The sequence below is a fragment of the Aulonocara sp. 'chitande type north' Nkhata Bay genome, linkage group LG6 (assembly GCF_057382095.1).
Source record: "Aulonocara sp. 'chitande type north' Nkhata Bay isolate Kocher_YH1m ecotype deep benthic linkage group LG6, A_spYH_male_GT1.1, whole genome shotgun sequence".
NCBI classification, from domain to species: Eukaryota; Metazoa; Chordata; class Actinopteri; order Cichliformes; family Cichlidae; genus Aulonocara; species Aulonocara sp. 'chitande type north' Nkhata Bay.
This window is the reverse complement of record NC_141349.1, coordinates 43,589,839-43,608,223: the sequence shown is the minus strand read 5'-3', so window position 1 is coordinate 43,608,223 and position 18,385 is coordinate 43,589,839. Positions and strand designations below refer to the sequence as shown.

At 42.2% G+C, this 18,385-nt stretch overlaps 1 protein-coding gene across 2 annotated transcripts in view; it reads right to left on the bottom strand.

Moving 5' to 3' along the window:
- LOC147328618 (CD48 antigen-like) overlaps positions 1 to 18,385 on the bottom strand; it is a 58,319-nt gene that overhangs the window by 21,917 nt on the left and 18,017 nt on the right. The window contains exon 1 of one of the 2 annotated variants that reach the window (XM_086297197.1): positions 8,833 to 9,097. The exons of the other annotated variant lie outside the window; for it this stretch is intronic. Coding sequence (XP_086153323.1) covers positions 8,833 to 8,869 — 37 coding nt within the window. The 5' untranslated portion in view covers positions 8,870 to 9,097. Of the gene's footprint in view, positions 1 to 8,832; positions 9,098 to 18,385 lie in introns of those variants that run through there. 2 annotated transcript variants of the gene reach the window in all.

Genomic DNA, 18,385 nt, shown 5'->3' with positions numbered 1-18,385 from the left:
ACTCCAAAACTCTCAGCTGTGTCTGTATTCAAGCCTCTGTAACTTTGCTCTGCTTCACTTCAGCAGCATCATCACAGGTCGTAGAGCAGATCAGCTACTGATTGAAAGGTTAGTGGTTTGATTCCTGGCTCCCCCAGTCTGCATGCCAAATATCCTTGGGCAAGATATGAACCCCAAGTTGTCCTCCAATGCCTTCATCGGAGTGACTGTGTGTGAATGTAGTTTAGTTTGCACTTGTGTTTAGAAGTGGTTGCATGAGTGGGTGCGAATGGGTGAATGAGGCATGTTGCATAGAGCGCTTTGAGGAGAGTAGAAAGCACTGTATAAGAATCAGTCCATTTACCATCTGTAATCTTCAGATGTTCATGGTCTTCAGTTTTTGTTCTACTGCAGAATATTTTAAGGTTATCTGCTATAAAAGGCCAGAACAGGAAAATCTCCTTCATGTTTTTCTGTTTTATCCTGAGTTACTTTGACACAAAGGCCTCTGCTGTGATGTCACACCTCTGATGAAGTGTCAGCCTTCGTTTTATAGATAAATACAGCGCTTCCTCGCTGTTACGTGGTTCGCATTTTGCGGCCTCGCTGTTTCGCAGATTTTGTTTGGTGCAATTCTGCATGCTTTTTTGTTTTTACAGTCATTGTGTTCTGCGTGTTGATTGGCTGTAGACCATCGTCAATCTATCTCGTGCTGCGTCTCCTGTACTGTATGTTTGTAAGTGATGAGAGATTTTTTAGTTTGTGTTATGTTTATTTGTAGCTTCATTAAAAGGAAGAAGAGCTTGTGAATTGGAGCCAACACAGGAAGAGAGATTGAAGCCATATGTGTAGAGGAATGCGGTGATATACGACACTTCCTCTTATTTTTACAGACAAGCTGGCGCTCTCTCTCTCCTTCTCTCCTTTTATGGGAATGTCTGCATTTCTATACATACAAAGTTATCTCCTGTTTCAGCTGACAAGCAAACAGTTTCTCCTTTTAAGGAAAATTATCAGTTCCATACATGCCACTCCTACTGCTGTGGAAACTTGCTTTAAGTATAAATAAAGGACGTTCTGGATGCCCTGGGCGGTTTTTCCTCTGTCTCATTTCTGTCCTGCACGCGTCTGGTGCAGGATGGATCGGGCGATGAGGAACAATCGTCCATGTGTGCACATGTAAAAGATATCTTGAGTCTGAGGTCCTTTGCCTTCTACAATTTCTCCTCACAGTAAGGTTTCTCCCCAACAAACACAATGTCATGAAACGTCGGCACCTGCAGGTTCCTTTGGCTTCATTCTACAACACTGAACTTATTTTCCTACCAAGGTTTGAACTTTGAGTGTTTAAACAAGAAAAGAAAAGTGAAAATGTTCATGTCTGTCTGAGAAAAGTGCACAAAGTGTGTAGTGAGTGGTTTTAGAGCCTTAAACCATCTATAATAATTTAAAAATAAAAAATAAAGTTTGCTACTTTGCGGATTTCACCCATTGTGGGTTATTTTTAGAACGCAACTCCCTCGATAAACGAGGGACCACTGTATATTAAACATAAAAATATGGAAATGTACTCATAAATGATCAGAATTATAATATTTCTGACTGTCTGAGGCAGAATTTCCTCGATTCAAATGGAATCGAATTGATTCTAGATGATATCCAGCCTTTGGCTACGTGCACACGTACACGGGTATTTTTGAAAACGCAGATTTTTCTATGTGTTTGCACCTTTCGTCCACACGTAAACGGCATTTTCAGTCATTGAAAACAGAGATTTTCAAAAACGCTTGCAAGGGTGGAGATTTTCAAAAAACGGAGAAAACGCAGCGTCAAAGGTGTGCGCCTATTTTGACGTCACACTGTGCGTCACGTTATTGTTTTGGTGAAATTAATTTCTACGATGGCGGACTTACACAAAATACTGTTACTGTTAACCCTCTGGGGTCTCCGGATGCGCTGGCGCGTCAAAATCACATGACCAATTTAAGATGACACAGCTGCAGCGAGTCAGAGTCTCCATTTCAACTTGGGTCGAAAGTGCGGACTTCACACTACATACCAGCTTTTGAATTGTGTCGATGGGCCACGTAAAACCAGAGTTATGATTAAAAAATACACGCAATGTTTTTTTTCTGAACAAAACAGCGGCGTTTACAGCGGGAAGAACGGGAAGAACGGCGTTTTCTACAGACAGCGCTAGCAAACACTCTCCGCTTGTGAGTGAAACAAGAAAAAGAAAAAGCACCCCTTCCCTATTGGTGTTAGAGTTTACCATGTCAGCCAATCAAAAAATGATAAGGACCATGTGACACTTGGTTGTTTAGGGAGAAGGGGCGAGCGAAAGAAAGAGAGAGAGTTTTCATATGTGAGACATTAGTGACGTTTAGCGTGTTTGGAGGCTGTAGTTAGTGTGTTGTGTAGTTATTGTTTTGTATTGTGTGTCAGTTAGACTGCTCAATTTCACATTTTCTCCAAACAAAGCCGTCAAAGGCAGATTCCAGTGTAAACGCTGTTCCCGCATGGAAAACTGGACTGATGCACCTCCTGCTGTCAGACCTGCAGGGTTTAGGCCTGTGCTGTTCTCCTCTGTCTTATACTGAATAGTGATGGGATTTCCGGCTCTTTTTAGAGATCCGGCTCTTTCGGTTCGACTCACTAAAAAGAGCCGGCTCTTTCGGCTCCGAACCAGCTCTTCAGGTTGTTTTGTTGCTTTAATTAATTTATTATTAACAATAATATAAAATTATGCACAAAAGGAATTACTAATGTAAAAAAAAGTGGTTTTATTTGTATATGTTTATATATAAATATATGTGGTGGCCCCTAGAGACAAAACACGTACAAACTCCAAAACACATTTCTAGCATGAACTGAACTTCCAAAGCAGAGCTACTAGATCACTTAAATTACACAATTGAAAGCATGTGTGTATTGTTTGTGTATTTATACACAGGCACTCATATATATTCAAATAATTTAAAAAAAAGTTCATTTACCTGTTACTACCACACACCGAATCCGGTCGTTGGTACTTGCTGGCTTGTGTAGCCACTAGGTAACAAAAGCTCAACACTGCGCCCAGCATCCTGGAGCACTGCTGTTGTGTTTTGTACGTGTTTTGAGTTTTTATGTGCTTCTGAGTTTTTTGTACGTGTTTTGGAGTTTTTACGTGTTTTGGAGTTTGTACGTGTTTTTACGTGTTTTGGAGTTTGTACGTGCTTCAGAGTTCGTACGTGATTTGAAGTTTGTATGTGCTTTGTCTGTAGGGGCCACTGTAAATATACTTTTATTTTTTCACTCCACATAAAATGTAATAAATAAATCATATAATACAAAAAAAACAACTATTTACATTTCAACTTTTAACTATTTAAATTTTCAGCTTTTTCCTTTTACAAATTTAAAGTGAAAACAACACAAAACACTGCAAACCACAACACAATTAAATATAAATTATAATATGAAAACAAAAAGAAGTTGCACATTCTCTGTCATATGGACCTGCATGAATAAACTTTCTGAATCCTTTATCATCCTCTATCATCTGCAACCGAAAATAGTTGTGGATGATTACTATACCTTTCTAATGTGACGTTGTTGTCCCTGGCTCTCTTTCTCTCTCTCTCCCTCCCGCTCTGTTCCTGTGCTACTGAGTGTAACTACCGCCCCTCCCCCCTCTGCCCAGCATAAAGCACAAGGCTCAGGTGCGAAGTGAAGCGGAAAAAAAGTGCGAGAGAGAGAGAGGGTGAGAGAAAGAAAAAAAAAAAAAACCCACGTGACGGCTCGCGATAAGGAGCCGGCTCGCGATAAGGAGCCGGCTCGCGTCGTTCACGTCAAAGAGTCGGCTCTAAGAGCCATTTCGTTCGCGAACGACCCATCACTAATACTGAACACAAACTACATTTTTTGGGCTGGCACAAATAATTTGTGTGCCTTCTTATTTGATGCAGCACACCTGGTTGTTCTGTAAATAGTTTTAAATGGTTATATAAAAACGCCTGAGGCCTTGGCTGCATTTTTAGGTAAATAGTACCATATAACTTAGTTGTTTGCAAAACTTGTGCATAATTTTTTATAAATGTACAATTTCTATTTGCATTTCAAGTTGTGAAAATGATTCGTTAAACATGTTTGTGGGTTTTACAGTAAAAAATAACTTTTTTCTACTCTTATTTTGAATTTTTTTGTCTGAATTTAGATCTTCTGTGCTAATATAGTATACCAAAATGAAAAAAATAATTGGAATTTCAGATATTTGAGATTGTGCTGAAAATAATGATACCAAACAAGGCAAGAAAAACATATTTTAAAGGTGAAATGTAGAGGTAAAAGTAGTCAAACAGCCAATTACACCCTGGACCACAGAGGGTTAATTTTACTCTCTGCAGTGTTTAAAAGCTTACATATACTCACACAGTTACTGTCCCTCCACACAGGACTGCTTTCTGCTTCTACCATTTCCCACCCAGGCTTTACGTCTGGACGGGATTAAAAAAACCCCACACAAAAACAGAAAATCTCAGTTTTCAAAAATACCCGTGTACGTGTGGACGTAGCCTTAGTCAGCTGTGTTTCCATCTCCCTTATTTCCACTCCGTCTATTTAAGTGCTCTGTCTTCCTTCGTTTGGTGTCAGGTCATCTGTCTGCTTCCTGCTTCCTGGAGCTTATTTCACGTTTTCAACTATCAGTTTTTCCAGGCTCATGTTTAGGTTTTTTCATGGTTTAGGTAATAAATGGTAAACTTAGTCCCTAAGGATCCCAAAGCTCTTTACACGTTCAGTCACCCACCCATTCAAACCCACAAAGATGTCATGCACATGCAAAAGCAGCCAATATCAAATAAAACTATACAGGTCAAGTCTGTCAGCACAACCAGCTCGAGGAAGTTTTCACACTAAAAAACTGTGATAACTGTGAGCTGTGCATTAAAGTTACACAGTGTGGATGAGATACTGGAGCTTGTAGGTACATCGTGCATATTTACATGTTCCTGCTGATTCAAGATATTAAAGGTTTTATCTGCTGTAAATACAAACACAAGCAAACATGGTGTAAAGACTACGAGGTGCTTCTGTTGAAGAAAGACGCGTTATTTGTTTTTTTTTGTTGCCTGTCCCATTTGGTTCTTTAGCCGTCAGAATTGTTGTCTGAAGACCAACAAGGAGACCCGATGGATTTACTTTGCCAAATGGATCATCGTGGCATTGCCGTATTGGTCCATTTGATCGACCTTTGTTTTTATTATTTATTATATTTTATTTTCAGATCTTACAGACGGGACAGACATGAGTGAGGGATAGGAAAGGGAGAGAGAAAGAGGAAGGAAAGGAAAAACAGAAGGGGAGAGGGACAGTGAGAAAGGGGGGAGAAAAAAAACCAAAAAGAAAACGCGTTATTTGTACCGTCGTCTTTCTTACAGTGTTTCATGTTTACTGAGTCAGAACCAGGAGGAGACTCTGAACTGGATGCAGCTCTGGATCGATGCTTAATGGCTTCTAATGTAATATTCATGTCTGCTACATCCTGTTCAGGACTCAGAGTTAGAACATTTATAACCTTCCTCAATTTCAATGGCAAACAGAGGAAGCTGTGTCCTGTAATAACACTGAGTATTAGTCTGGCTGTTGCTTGGTGATAACACAATCAGCTGTCAGTGACCAGCAGGCCAAAGAAATGTTGGTAGTTTCCTGTTAGGCCCAGAGTTTGGTTCTCTTTACAGTCTAGTTAGTATTATTTTACTTAGATTTCTCTCTCTGTGTGTGTGTGTATATATAGAGTTTCAACATTTCTATTTTTAAACTTTAGATATAAACAAAAAAAGAAAAATAACACTCACACTCTACTTTCACACACCAGACGCCACAACCACCAAGCTGCTGAAAGCCAGCTGGTGAGAGGAAGGATTTAATGTCCGACAATATTTTCACGGACCGGCCTTTAAGATGTCGCGGATAAATACGACAAATTAAAATGATCCGACCGAGACAGAAACTGGTGTTCTGTAAATATAATAATAAACATGAATTCACTGTGTAATTGTGTAACTTTATTAGCAGCGTCCTCCTGAAATGGGCCAACAACACTGAGCGTAACATCCTCCTCTCTGCCCCTTAATGCTCTCTGGTCACTATGGTAACAGGTAATCATTTCTTTCAAAATAAGACACGACTACAACACGGGAAAGACCCGGGGAAACCGAGTTAACGATAAAAGCCATGAAAACCATAAATTTCACACCCGAGCCTCAACTCTCCCGGCCCGGTACGGGTCCCTGACCCAGGGGTTGGGGACCGCTCTAATAGACCATAAGTCACTTTTCTGTAAGATGCCAGTTTAACCAGTCTTCACAGGGAGGGGCTGCTTTTCCCGCCAGTGTCTTAGCAAAACATTTTTTTTAGAAGTAAGTTCAGTATATTTTTAGTCACATTTTAATGTTTGTTTAACTTTTATTTTTCTGTTTGAATCGTTCTTATTCCGGACGCTTTATTAAGAATTTGAATAAACAAAGTCCAAACTGAACTAAACTAGAGGTTCTTTTTATTTTAGCTTTGATTCAGACTCCAGTCGAATCATCTGAAGCTTTATGACGAACGACGCTGTGCATGTTTTTGAATCGGTTCTTTCAAACTTCAGCTCATGAAAACTGCTTCCTGCATCTTTGCTGTGACTGATGACCTTCACTGCTTCACCTTTTCTGTCCACATAAATGTTCCAACATGTTTACTGTAAAATATTATGAGTGACAACATCAGATCATCAGGTTACTTCTGCATCTCCATAGTTCAGCTAATGTGGCGTTTGGTTTATTGGTGTAAACACACCAATAAACCAACAAAAGTAATTTGATTATTTACTCTCTGCTTTTTTATTCTACTCACATGTAAGATGGAACAAAACCAAAAAACACAGTTTTGAACCTGAACAGCAAATTTTAAACACCAAAGATCTTCGATATAATTATCTGTGTCCAGTAAAAGTGTATAATTAATGCTTCTGATCATCAGCCGTCCTCAGCACTTAAACTATGAACTTTTGAAAAGAAACGTCTGAACTGAAACTCTGAATATAAAATATTACAAACGGCTCAATTAAAGACAGAGTGTCGCGGTTACAGGTCCTCAAAGATTTTATTAAAACATTTTAAACCTGGACTGTCAGGCAGTTTGATGCTGTTGATCATCGACGTGATCCAACCAAACATCCGTAAGTTTGTACACAGGCAAAGAAGTCCAACGTCCAAAACTTGAAAGTTTATGGTTCATTTATCCTGGCGAGCATTAAACAAAGATCCCCGCCCCAGTGCATGCTGGTCCTAAACCAGTCCCTTTATTTATAGAAAATGGTCCTGCGGTTCTTCCTGACTGACCGAACAAGATAAACAACAAACCAAAAACATGAAGCAAATTTTAACACAAATAAACTTTTAAATAACCCAAAAATATAAGTAAACCAACAACAAACTCAAACAAATTTCAAAATAATAAAAATAAAGAACAAATAGCTCCAACATCAGGTTTAAGCTCCTTGTTATTCTCATTATATATCCTGCCATTAGGCCTTATTATTAGTAGTTTGAAAATCATTTCCTATCATCTGTGTGCAGACGTGAACTGGGTAAACTGGGACGGTCTTAAGGGAATTACAGCTGGATGGCACAAACGTTTCTGCAGCTGAACGCAGAGTGTTTAACTCTCCAGAGAGCATCAAGCACCAAATTAGGCAACATCTGTGATCTTTCTCACCCAGAGTTAAAGTCACGATCTTGGATTGATTTTTGATCAATCTCTGACTTTTGATGCTCACATCGAGTCTGTGATCCACTTTTGTTTTTTCCATTTAAGAAATATTGTTAAACTCAGGCCTGTTGTCTCACTTATTAATCAAGTTTTTTTTTCCTTCTAAATGTGATGAATGTGTGTTTGTAACGTCCTCACATTCATCTATTTCCTATTCTTACTGAGACCTCTGCAGCGCTTTAATCTGCACGATCACCAGTTAATCTCACTGCTGTGTGTTTATGGACTGTGGCAGGAAGCCGGAGCAGCGAGAGATAAGTCACGTAAGCACAGGACCAAAGAACTATTACATGTTTGAATATTAGTTTATGTTTTTTGTTCTTTGCTGCACCAAACTGCATGAAAGCTGGAGTAAAAATAAAGTTTCACTGATTATAAAGTGGTGTTCCTCAGGGTTCTGTTCTTGGTCCTCTGCTGTTCATTAACAGCCAAATATCCTTCAATAATCCTGCAGCTGACAGATATTTAAAATACCAACAAGTGCACACAGTCCCACACGAGTGTATGAATATGACCTGGATACAAGTGAGACCGATGATCAGTCCAAGTATCAGAGCTTACTGTGAGAGAGTAAAGACTACAGGAGGACAATGAGAACTTTTCCTCTTAAAGATGTTAAATGTGTCATGAAATGAATAGAAATGGAAGAACTAAATACATAAATCTGTATGTGAGAAACAGCACGTTGCACTTTTAAATCTGTGTTTTGTTGGTTAATAAAAAATAAACCTGCAGTTTAAACACTTGCAGCTCATCGAGAGTCGCTCTGTGAAGCTGCTTTAATAGAAACCTCTTAGTGACGAGGCCGCTCGTTTCTACTGTTTTTCTACTTTGACCTGTTTCACGGACGCAGCCCGTGTACGTGTTAATCTGTAGATCATCGTCTTCATGTAGAAGAGGATTTCTATATAAATAACACTGAATTGAAAATGATAAAACACTTTAAACGCAAAGTGCTGCACACTGGAAGTAAATAACCAAACTACAGTTAGTCTCTGCGAGCATCACAGCCCGTCTCATCTCTGTCACAGTGAAATGCAGCTGCTGTAAACTCACCAACCAGAAGGACAATAAGTCTCATACTTGACTCCATCGCAGAGTTAAACGGAGACGGTCATGACCAAATATCCCTGCTGCTGTGTCTCCTCACAAGCTGTCCGTCAAAGAAACTCTTTTTGAAAACAAGAGGAAAAATATCGTAATTAATTAATTTTAATTCAGACTGGAACTAAGCCTGACCCATAGAAGCACTGGCTTAGTGCAAAACGCACCGAGTCTGCAAACAAGCTACAGCTGGCAGACTCCTCCTCCTATACACGCTATAATGGGAAAACGCCGCGAGGTGAAGAAAACACGAGTCATCATGGGGAACTTTGTAAAAGAACCAGAGGATCTCAGTGGCGCTGTGATGGTGGATGTTACTGTGCTGAGAGTCTGCTGCACTCTGTGAGTTTGAACCATGACTTCAGACAGAATAGAAACACATGAACAATGACCTCATAATTTAATTTGCTCTTTATTTCATATTTTAATATATTTTACTTTTGTATTTTCCTACATTTACATCACAGCTGATCTCTGACCGCGTTTGTTCCCCTGCTTCACTTTGCACAGTGTGTGTGTGTGTGTGTGTGTGTGTGTGTTCTCGCCGGTCATTGTTCAGTTTCCTGTTGGACTCCTGATCTGTTTCACATTAAAGGTCGTATTTCTCAGGCTCCTGCGATTCACTGCTTTTATTCTGGATTTCTGTTTGTCGGATTATTGATAATCGTAAAGATGGAAACACAGCAGTGCTTTAACTGTGAGCAGAGCTGATGCAAACTGGATGATGGAAACAAGGAGCCACTTTATAAAAAAGATTTTATTTCCTCTCCTAAAGGAGATAACAAAGGAAGCACCTTTCCTTTGTTCCTTACTTCCTTACTTTCCTAAGTGATCCAGCTCGTTTACTGCTGTGCTGATGCTTCAGAAACTCGCGTCAGTCTTTGGAAGTGAACAGATTCTGTCACCGATCAGGAACTGAGACATTTGTAAGATCAGTTTGTGGGTCAGAGGCAGGACAGAGGACACGAGGAAGCACACAACAGAATTGAGGAAAGGTCAGAGGGAAGAGAAAAAAGAGCAAATTTCCTCTTCTGTTTTTACACTGTGGAAGCAAACGTGCCATTTTTAACAGCAGCTGTAAACAAAGATGGCAGCTGCTGCTCCAATAGAACCAGCCTGAGAAACTGGTTTAAAGAACAAACAAGGACATCCTGACTGGTTTCCTGCACGTGACAAACAGCTTTGCTGCTGATGTTCAGCCTCAGTAAGATTAATAAACGCCTCCGTGCTGACCGAACGCTTCATCAGGCCTCAGTGCTCGACTACAAGCACTCGCTGTGGTCTCATCGATACAAATGATCCAAATAAAAGCGTCCACAGAACTCTGTTTATTTCAAATGATAAATAAATATTGTTCATGATGCCTGTGATTATAAACATGTCTGAGTCGTGTCACCACGTCAGCGTGACGTCAGCGTGACGAAGCACAAAATATATTTGAAGTCATTTATTCTGAACAAATGCAGTTTGTGGTGGGGCGTGGTCTGCGGTGCCGTGCAGGGAGGGCGGACGCACCTGCACAGCATCCTTAATCACGCCCGCCTAGTTAAAAACACGGGGACTCAGGGGTTTGGGTGTGTTGTGGTGAGATGTAAATAAAGATGGCTCTGAATGATACGCCGTGGTCCCGCCGTGCCTTATTCTCGCCACACAGTTTAAAAACTGTTTCAATTAATTCAACAAATGTTCCTGTTTAAATATAGAATTCACATTAACACACACACACACACACACACACACACACACACACACACTGCTCAGGGTCACTCAGCTGAAATCAAACCATCCAAATTACAAAAGAAACAAAGAAGAATTCATTTTGAAATAGTTGATAAAATACACACAAATACACACAAATACACACAAATACCAGCAATAACCAGGAAAACCAGTCGACATCCTCTGAGGCCTGCATGGTCCTGCAGCCTGCAGCCTGCACACAGACTTCAGTAAATGCGTTGCTGGACGACTCGTCCGTCTGAAACACTTACAAACACATGTTGACCTCACAGATACAAAAGCAGTGGCTTATGTAAAAAGCGTGGCCCTCGTCTTTGGCCTGGCTGATCATTTTTCTCTGGGACAAAGTAGCTGCTGACGATGGAAGAGAGCAGCAAACAGGATGTGACAGGATGTGGCTGCTCGTTATCTGGGAACAATGAATTAGCTGTACATGCAACAGTGGCACTGGCAGAGTACCTGCAGCAGAAGCTGCAGCAGCATGCCTGCAGAGCTAAACCACATCATGTTTCCTGTTCTGTCAAATGTGGAACGAATGTGCCTCTAACAGAAGCTGCTGTCTGGCTACTCGGTCCGGTCTGGTGTGCCACAGCTCTGCAGAGCCACTGAAGACATCATCAGCTCTGCTTTCATTTCTGCAGCCACGACCACAGCGCACAGCGTTTGTCACGCAGTCTCTGGCTTTCGACCTTTCCACCTGTGGGACGCTGCTCACACTAGATGGAACAGTTCGCACACGTGCAGACCACACAGGTTCACGGCTGTGGAAAAAACACACCTCCAGTCTTTTTGGAAAGTTGTTGAATTAAAGACGATGTTTGAGGCAGGAGCATCATTGCTCCTCCAGCACAGAGCAGTTTGATGCATCAGCCCACACAGTGTTATAAATATGGACTGTGCTTATTAGAGAAGCGTGCAGCGGTCAGGGCTAAACTCCCACTCAGACCCACCTGTACAACTTTCTATCTGAGCACACGTCCTCCAGTTTTCTGAGAACAGAAACATGATCTGTTAGAAATCAGTTATTGAAACAGGATGCAGATCAGAGATCTACAGAAATGTTTCGGCCTTTCCAAAAAGCTTTAAATCTACTTCAGATTCTAACGCGGAAACTTGCTTCTTCCGACCACATGAAGACCTGTGACAGTGAGAAACCCTCTGTGAGGCGTCTGGCTCAGTTTCCTCTGTAGTGTTTCAGACTGAGAGCGAGCAGACCTGAGATTATGAAACAGTTCATGCTCCTCATCTTAGTGCACTGACCTTAAGTTCAGTTATTAATGCAGGTTTTTAAAGTGTCTGTTGTGCCTCTGTGCAGACTTCAGCTGGTGTTTGACTTGGACGTGACAGTGAAACTATAAATTATGCAAATTCATTGGAAAAGCAGCAGCTGCTCTTCATAACGGCTGAAACAGTCAATAAAAGAAGAGGAACTGATGGGTCCTTACATCCTGCTGAAGATCAGTGAGCACACTCTTCATCAGCTTTTATTTTTTGGACCAAAACATCGAACATGTGACGCACAAAAAACAAAGGAACGCAAAACAAACAACATGATGTCATTTTAGTCACTGTTGCACTGAGTCAGGCCTCCATCAACACTAATGCAGTATATTAATGCACTTTTAAATGGAATAAACTGAGCTCAGGCACAGGGAGGCTGTGAGTGTTTGGTGTGAATAAGTCCAGACTTGTAAAACATTTCTTCACATTTCACTGACACACAGAGGAACTCTGCTTCTCTTCCCTCTGAATTCATCGTCTCATTTTTCTGTTAATCTGCACAGAAGCAGTGAAACAAACAGAGACAAATATTTAAACTTGGTGTTTATAGGAGAGTTTTTGGGGAGATTTGTTTTGCAGAAGCTCGCTGTGGAAAAAACAGGACATGGAAGAAAGATCAGCATGTCCTGATGTTTTAAACAAGAAAAGGAAGAAACTGAGACTCTGGTTCCTCCCAGTCTCCTGAGAAACAGCAGCAGGGACAGTTTCATACATTTCATACTTTTGTGCATATTTGAGGATGAAAAGCTTCCAGCTCTCTCTCTCTTTGTGAGAATCAGATTACATTCACTGGCTGAGAAACACATTCAAACATTTAAGTTATAATCGTATAGGAGTCAGTGTAACTTACAGGTTTGGAGGAAGTTTGGTATATTTTTGTATCTCAGTAGACGTTTAGTGTCTGCTGAAAAAATGCTCTCATTCATCCTCAGGTTACACCCATGCTTACAAAAAATTCCCCAATGCCGTCGTCTCATTGCAGCTGTCTCACGTCACCTGATCTCATCAGAGTTCACTGAGAACAATACTTTTTGTATTTAAGCCCGATGTGTCTGCAGGGTCACAGCGAGCAGACGAAAAGACCAAAACACGAAACCTGTTCATTCATTCATCGTTTCCACCTCCACGTGTGAAGGTTTCAGATAAATGTTTGGAGGATTTTTGAGTTTAAACACTGAAGCTGTCAAAGGGCAGCTGCAGGTAGAAGATGGTGTGGATGTAGTGATGGAGAACAGAGGTAACTGGTGAGGGCGGAGCTGGGTTTGTGAAACAGGGCCTGAAGTTAAAACTGGTCAGAGCTGAATAAACTCCTCAGCTGAAGGTGACCTGAGAACACGATAAAGCGTATTTACACACGTCGTTAGTGAAATACTGCAGAGGGGGAAGCATAAAACACACGCGTGACAGATGGTTAACAAGGTGAAGCCACGCCCCCTACACAGACAAAGGCAGACAGGTGCTTTCATCCTGACACCTTCATGTGAACTGTGTCAAAGAGGAAGAAGGATCCACTGTTAGCGTGTTCACATCCAACCCTGCACTCGGTTCCTGTCCTCGTTATCTCAGGGCTCTTGTTTGCACACTTTGTGCTGTTTTCATGTTTCACAAAGAAGATAAACGACCTGAAGTCAAGATAATAACATGACTTTAGCTCTGACTGCATCAGACTGAGCGGCGACAGCTGCTGTTGTTCGTGGTGATGAAGTCAAACCATAAAAAGAACAAAGACTCCCACAGAGAGTGACGACTCCACCTGATGCATGTGGATGAGTCTGTGTTGTCGTGACAACATTAAGCTTGTTGTCAGAGCAGCCTGATCTCACAGAGCTGTGGGGGTTTCACAGCAGGCTGCTGCTCTCTCATTTGCATAAAGTTTGCATAAACCAAATGTGTCCCACCTGCTTTGGCTGAAAGGTTGAAGTCTGATTACTGAACACAGCTGCTGCCCAGAGCTGAAACATGAAGCCAACAACAAGACCCAAAGACTGCATGCCATCGTTTATATACAGTCTCAGAGTGTCACAGACAAAGGGCCGGACATTTGGAAGCTCATTGGACTGGAAGCTGTAGCTCCTCCTCTTTTACATGGAGATGGAAAAGCACCTGGAGAGGGCGTGGAACCATCTCAGGCCACAAAGATCAAAACTCCCTGCCTGTGGGGGATGGGACTCGCTTCTTTAACAGGTGAGATTCATCCAGGATGAGTCTCCAGCATCGACCGCAGACACACCCACCCCCACATCACACCTCCTCCACACGCCCTGGTCACTGCTCCCCAACCACAGCATCCAGCACACATGTCACGGTCCTGCGTTGGTGACCCAGTGTTTGGATTTTGCATCATTATTATTATTGATCTGATCTGTTTTGTGTTCTTGCTCTTCGGTTCTTCAGTCTGTGATTTTTAGCTCTGAGGTTTAGTTCTGTCTTCATGTTTATTTTCTTGTCCCCAGCCGGTCGTGTCTCATGTCACAGTTTGTTACTCCTGTCTCTCTGTTCCCTTTGTTCAGTATCAATCGGTGCCTCTGTCGTGTGTTTACCTGTTTTACTTTGACAGTCTGTGTCCTGTGTGCGGTGCGGCTGGTTTTGCTTCCCCTTGTGTCGTTAGCTCTAATTACCACCTGTTCCCCATCCTCTCGTTATGCTGTCTGTGTGTTTAAGTCCTGTGTTTCTCTCTGTCAGCGTTGTGCTGTCATCACTGCTGCGTTATGATCGTTTTCCAGTTCGCTGCTCATTGTTTAGCTTCCCCAGTCCAACTCCAGGCCTCGAGGGCCGGTGTCCAACTCCAGGCCTCGAGGGCCGGTGTCCTGCAGGTTTTAGATCTCACCCTGGGTCAGCACACCTGAATCACATGACTTCATTACCAGACCTTTTGAGAACTTCACGACATGCTGAGGAGGTAATTTAGACATTTAAATCAGTTGTGTTGGATCAAGGACACATCTAAACCTGCAGGACACCGGCCCTCGAGGCCTGGAGTTGGAGTTTCTTGTTTTGTTTCCTTGTATTCATGCAGAGTTTCTCCAACAATAAAAGCGGCACTTTAAGTTTAACTTCCTGTTTCTGAGTCCTGCATTTTGGGTCCTTCATCCTGCCTGACCAAGCAGCTTTCCCACTCGTGGGACTGATAGACGTTTATCTTATCTTATAAACTGACAGCACCTGTTAGAGCAGGATGCAATGCAGACAGGTGATGCAATGCAGACAGGTGAGTCAGACGGGTGAAGGGAGATTCCAGAGGCTGGGATATATAAAAAAAAAGAAGAAGTGAGTAAGACTGAATCAGTACATGAGTTGAAAGATCATCATCATCACCAAACTGATTTATTTCAGTGGTTTTAACTCACACCTTTAATTTCACACTTTTGTCCACAGTTCAAACTCCTCATCACTGCCTCTGTGACGCAGTGGGACCTCCAGGCCTCGAGGGCCGGTGTCCTGCAGATCTCACCCTGGGTCAACACACCTGAGTCACATGATTAGCTCATCACCAGGCCTCTGGAGAACTTCACGACATGTTGAGGAGGATATTTGAATAAGCTGTGTTGGATCAAGGACACATCTAAACCTGCAGGACACCGGCCCTCCGACCTTGCTCTATGAACTCACAGTGCGCCCCCTTGTGTTCAGTGAGAGAAGGCCAGCTGATGCAGAAAGTGTTCACAAACTTGGTCTTAATTTACTTTATTATTACATTTTTACTGTTTAAAACTTATGATGCTCTTCCCGACTTAGCAGTTGTGTGATGACTCTGTGAGGTCTGTTTGGAGGTGATGTGAAGAAATGAGCAGGTGTGTCACAGCTGGATTAAATGTGGTCTGTAAGTGAAGCACAGGCCTGACTCACAGCCTCCAACAGACACAGAAGCCACAGAACACGATGAAGCTGGTTATGATTATGCAACCATGTCAGCAGCTGTGAAACGTGATCATTTACATCAAACCTGCTTTCAACCATTTAACATTTCCTCAAACACATCATCGACTGAGGGTTTGACTGTTTCTTATGAATATTAAAGAGTTTATTATCATTAAATGATGAGATTTATTTTAGTTTTTTATATTTAGAGGTTTGTTCAGCATAATTAATCAAAGCATCAGAGTCTGTTGTTCCTGAGGCCTCACAGAGGAGCACAGAGGCAGCAAACTGCAGTCTTTCTGTGTTTCAGTGTAAAATCAAATGTTCATGTGCTAAAGATAAAAATAATAATAATTAAAAATAACTTTTAGATGCGACAGGTCATTTTTCTCAGAGTGGAGGTCAGAGGTCACTAAAGGAGGACTGAACGTGTCATTTGAACCTCCCTGAGGTCACAGTTTGGCTTCAGTTGTTGATTCTTAGCAAAGTGAAACTGAGTGTTGGAGCATCTATAACTTCATATATGAAACAGTTCTGTGGCTGCTGTGGTGAACTCGTGCTGTGCACATCAAACTGAACTGAGCTCAATCTTCTTGAGGCTTCTGCAGGCTGGGTCTGTACCAACGTCAAGAGTCAGAGAGTAATCAGAGTAAAGTATAATACTCAAGGAATAATTATATGGTCGTATAAAGTTTTCTTTATTTGAGTTCAGAAAGATGACACAGTCTCAGCTTTAGTTTAAAAATGCTGAAGAATTTAAAAGTGTTTAAATATTAATGTAATGATGAGTTTTTGTTGACGTCCTCTGCAGGACTTTGCAGTGAACACAGGGGGCGCCTGTGAGCCCAGTGATGAGCTCTCTGTGCTCAGGCTTCAGCTTCACATGTTTGAACTGTGGACAAAGGTGTGAAAACAAAGTGATGAAGTTTAAACCATGAGAATAAATCTCGGTGATGGTTTCACTGTGAGGGTCGTCCTGGCCTGCAGTCAGGACCTGAAATTAAACTCAAACGTTTGTTTTGCTGCTCTCCTGTCGTGTGACCTCGCAGGTCAAACCCAGAGTTAGTTTAACGAGTTCATAACCAGCTTCGTGTGACCATTTATCTCCGACGTGAATCCAGATAACGTGCAGGTCTCAGAGCTAGCACAGCGCCACCTGCCCACTGACTCCGCCCCTCACAGAGTTCCTCATATTTTTGTTCTTTACGGTTTGGTCCCGTTTCTGTTTGCACATTTACAGTTTTCCTCCTGCTCTCTGTCTGTTAGTGGAGCTGTGGGCTCATTCTTCAGGCCCTTGCGTGCTCGACACGAGTGTAAATATGATGCTAACGATGTTCTGTGAGCTGACACAGGAACAGGAGCTGAGCAGCATCTGCAGACATTTATATCACAAACACCTCCAAGTACAGCAGCTTTCATTCTGAAGGAGTTTGCAGTTATTCCTCCATGAATGTGTCTCTGAGTGCTGCCAGCATGTTACCCTGTTAGTGTGACAGTGATCAGTAAAAGTCTCAGGTGGTGTTTGAAGCCTCTCACAGCTCAGACACACAGAGCTGTGAGAGGCTTCTGTGGTCGTTTCTGTAGAAATGAGAGCTGAGAGCTCACGACGTCTCTGCTGTCACATCTCAGACTGTGGTCGACCCCACTGACCTGAGACTGTGGACAGTGTGCAGCGTTCCTCTGAACCCCACTGTGGAGCTGTCACAGAACAGGAAGCACACGTGGTTTCCTCAGCAGGAAACAGGTCATCATGCTGCAGCAGCAAGACGGACAATCTACTAGTAGTTACAGTAGTATTCATTGCAGTATTAATGCAGTATTAATGCAGTATTCATTGCAGTATTAATGCAGTATTAATGCAGTATTAATGCAGTATTAATGCAGTATTCATTGCAGTATTAATGCAGTATTCATTGCAGTATTAATGCAGTATTAATGCAGTATTCATTGCAGTATTAATGCAGTATTCAATGCAGTATTAATGCAGTATTCGTTGCAGTATTCATCGCAGTATTCGTTGCAGTATTGATTGCAGTATCCACAGCAGTGCAGCTTCTTCTGTGTGTTGAGCTGTCCGGCAGTGCTGCATGTTTGTGGGAGAGAAATGTGATGATCTGTGACGGCAGCATCAGGACCGGACGAGTTCAACGTAACTGTGACTGCATCAGACTCTCCCTGCAGTACTTACATGTACTTGTACACGAGTAAAAATAGATGGTGTGGGAGGTTTTGCACTGTGCTTGTGTTGTTCGTAGCTGTGTTGTGGACAGAGACCTCCAACAGAAGCAGGCTCGGGGAGGGGCGGGGCCACCTGCTGACACCTGATGGGGGGAAGAGAAGGAGAGCAGAGACGAGGCAACGTTAATGACATGCAACACACGGGGAGTGAAAAGAAGGCAACATAACCAAAGGAAGGTCGAAGGTCACCTGGTCCAGCCCTAACTATATGCTTTAGCAAAAAGGAAAGTTTGAAGCCTGATCTTGAAAGTAGAGATAGTGTCTGTCTCCTGAATCCAAACTGGAAGCTGGTTCCACAGAAGAGGGGCCTGAAAACTGAAGGCTCTGCCTCCCATTCTACTTTAAATACTCTAGGAACAACAAGTAGGCCTGCAGAGCGAGAGCGGAG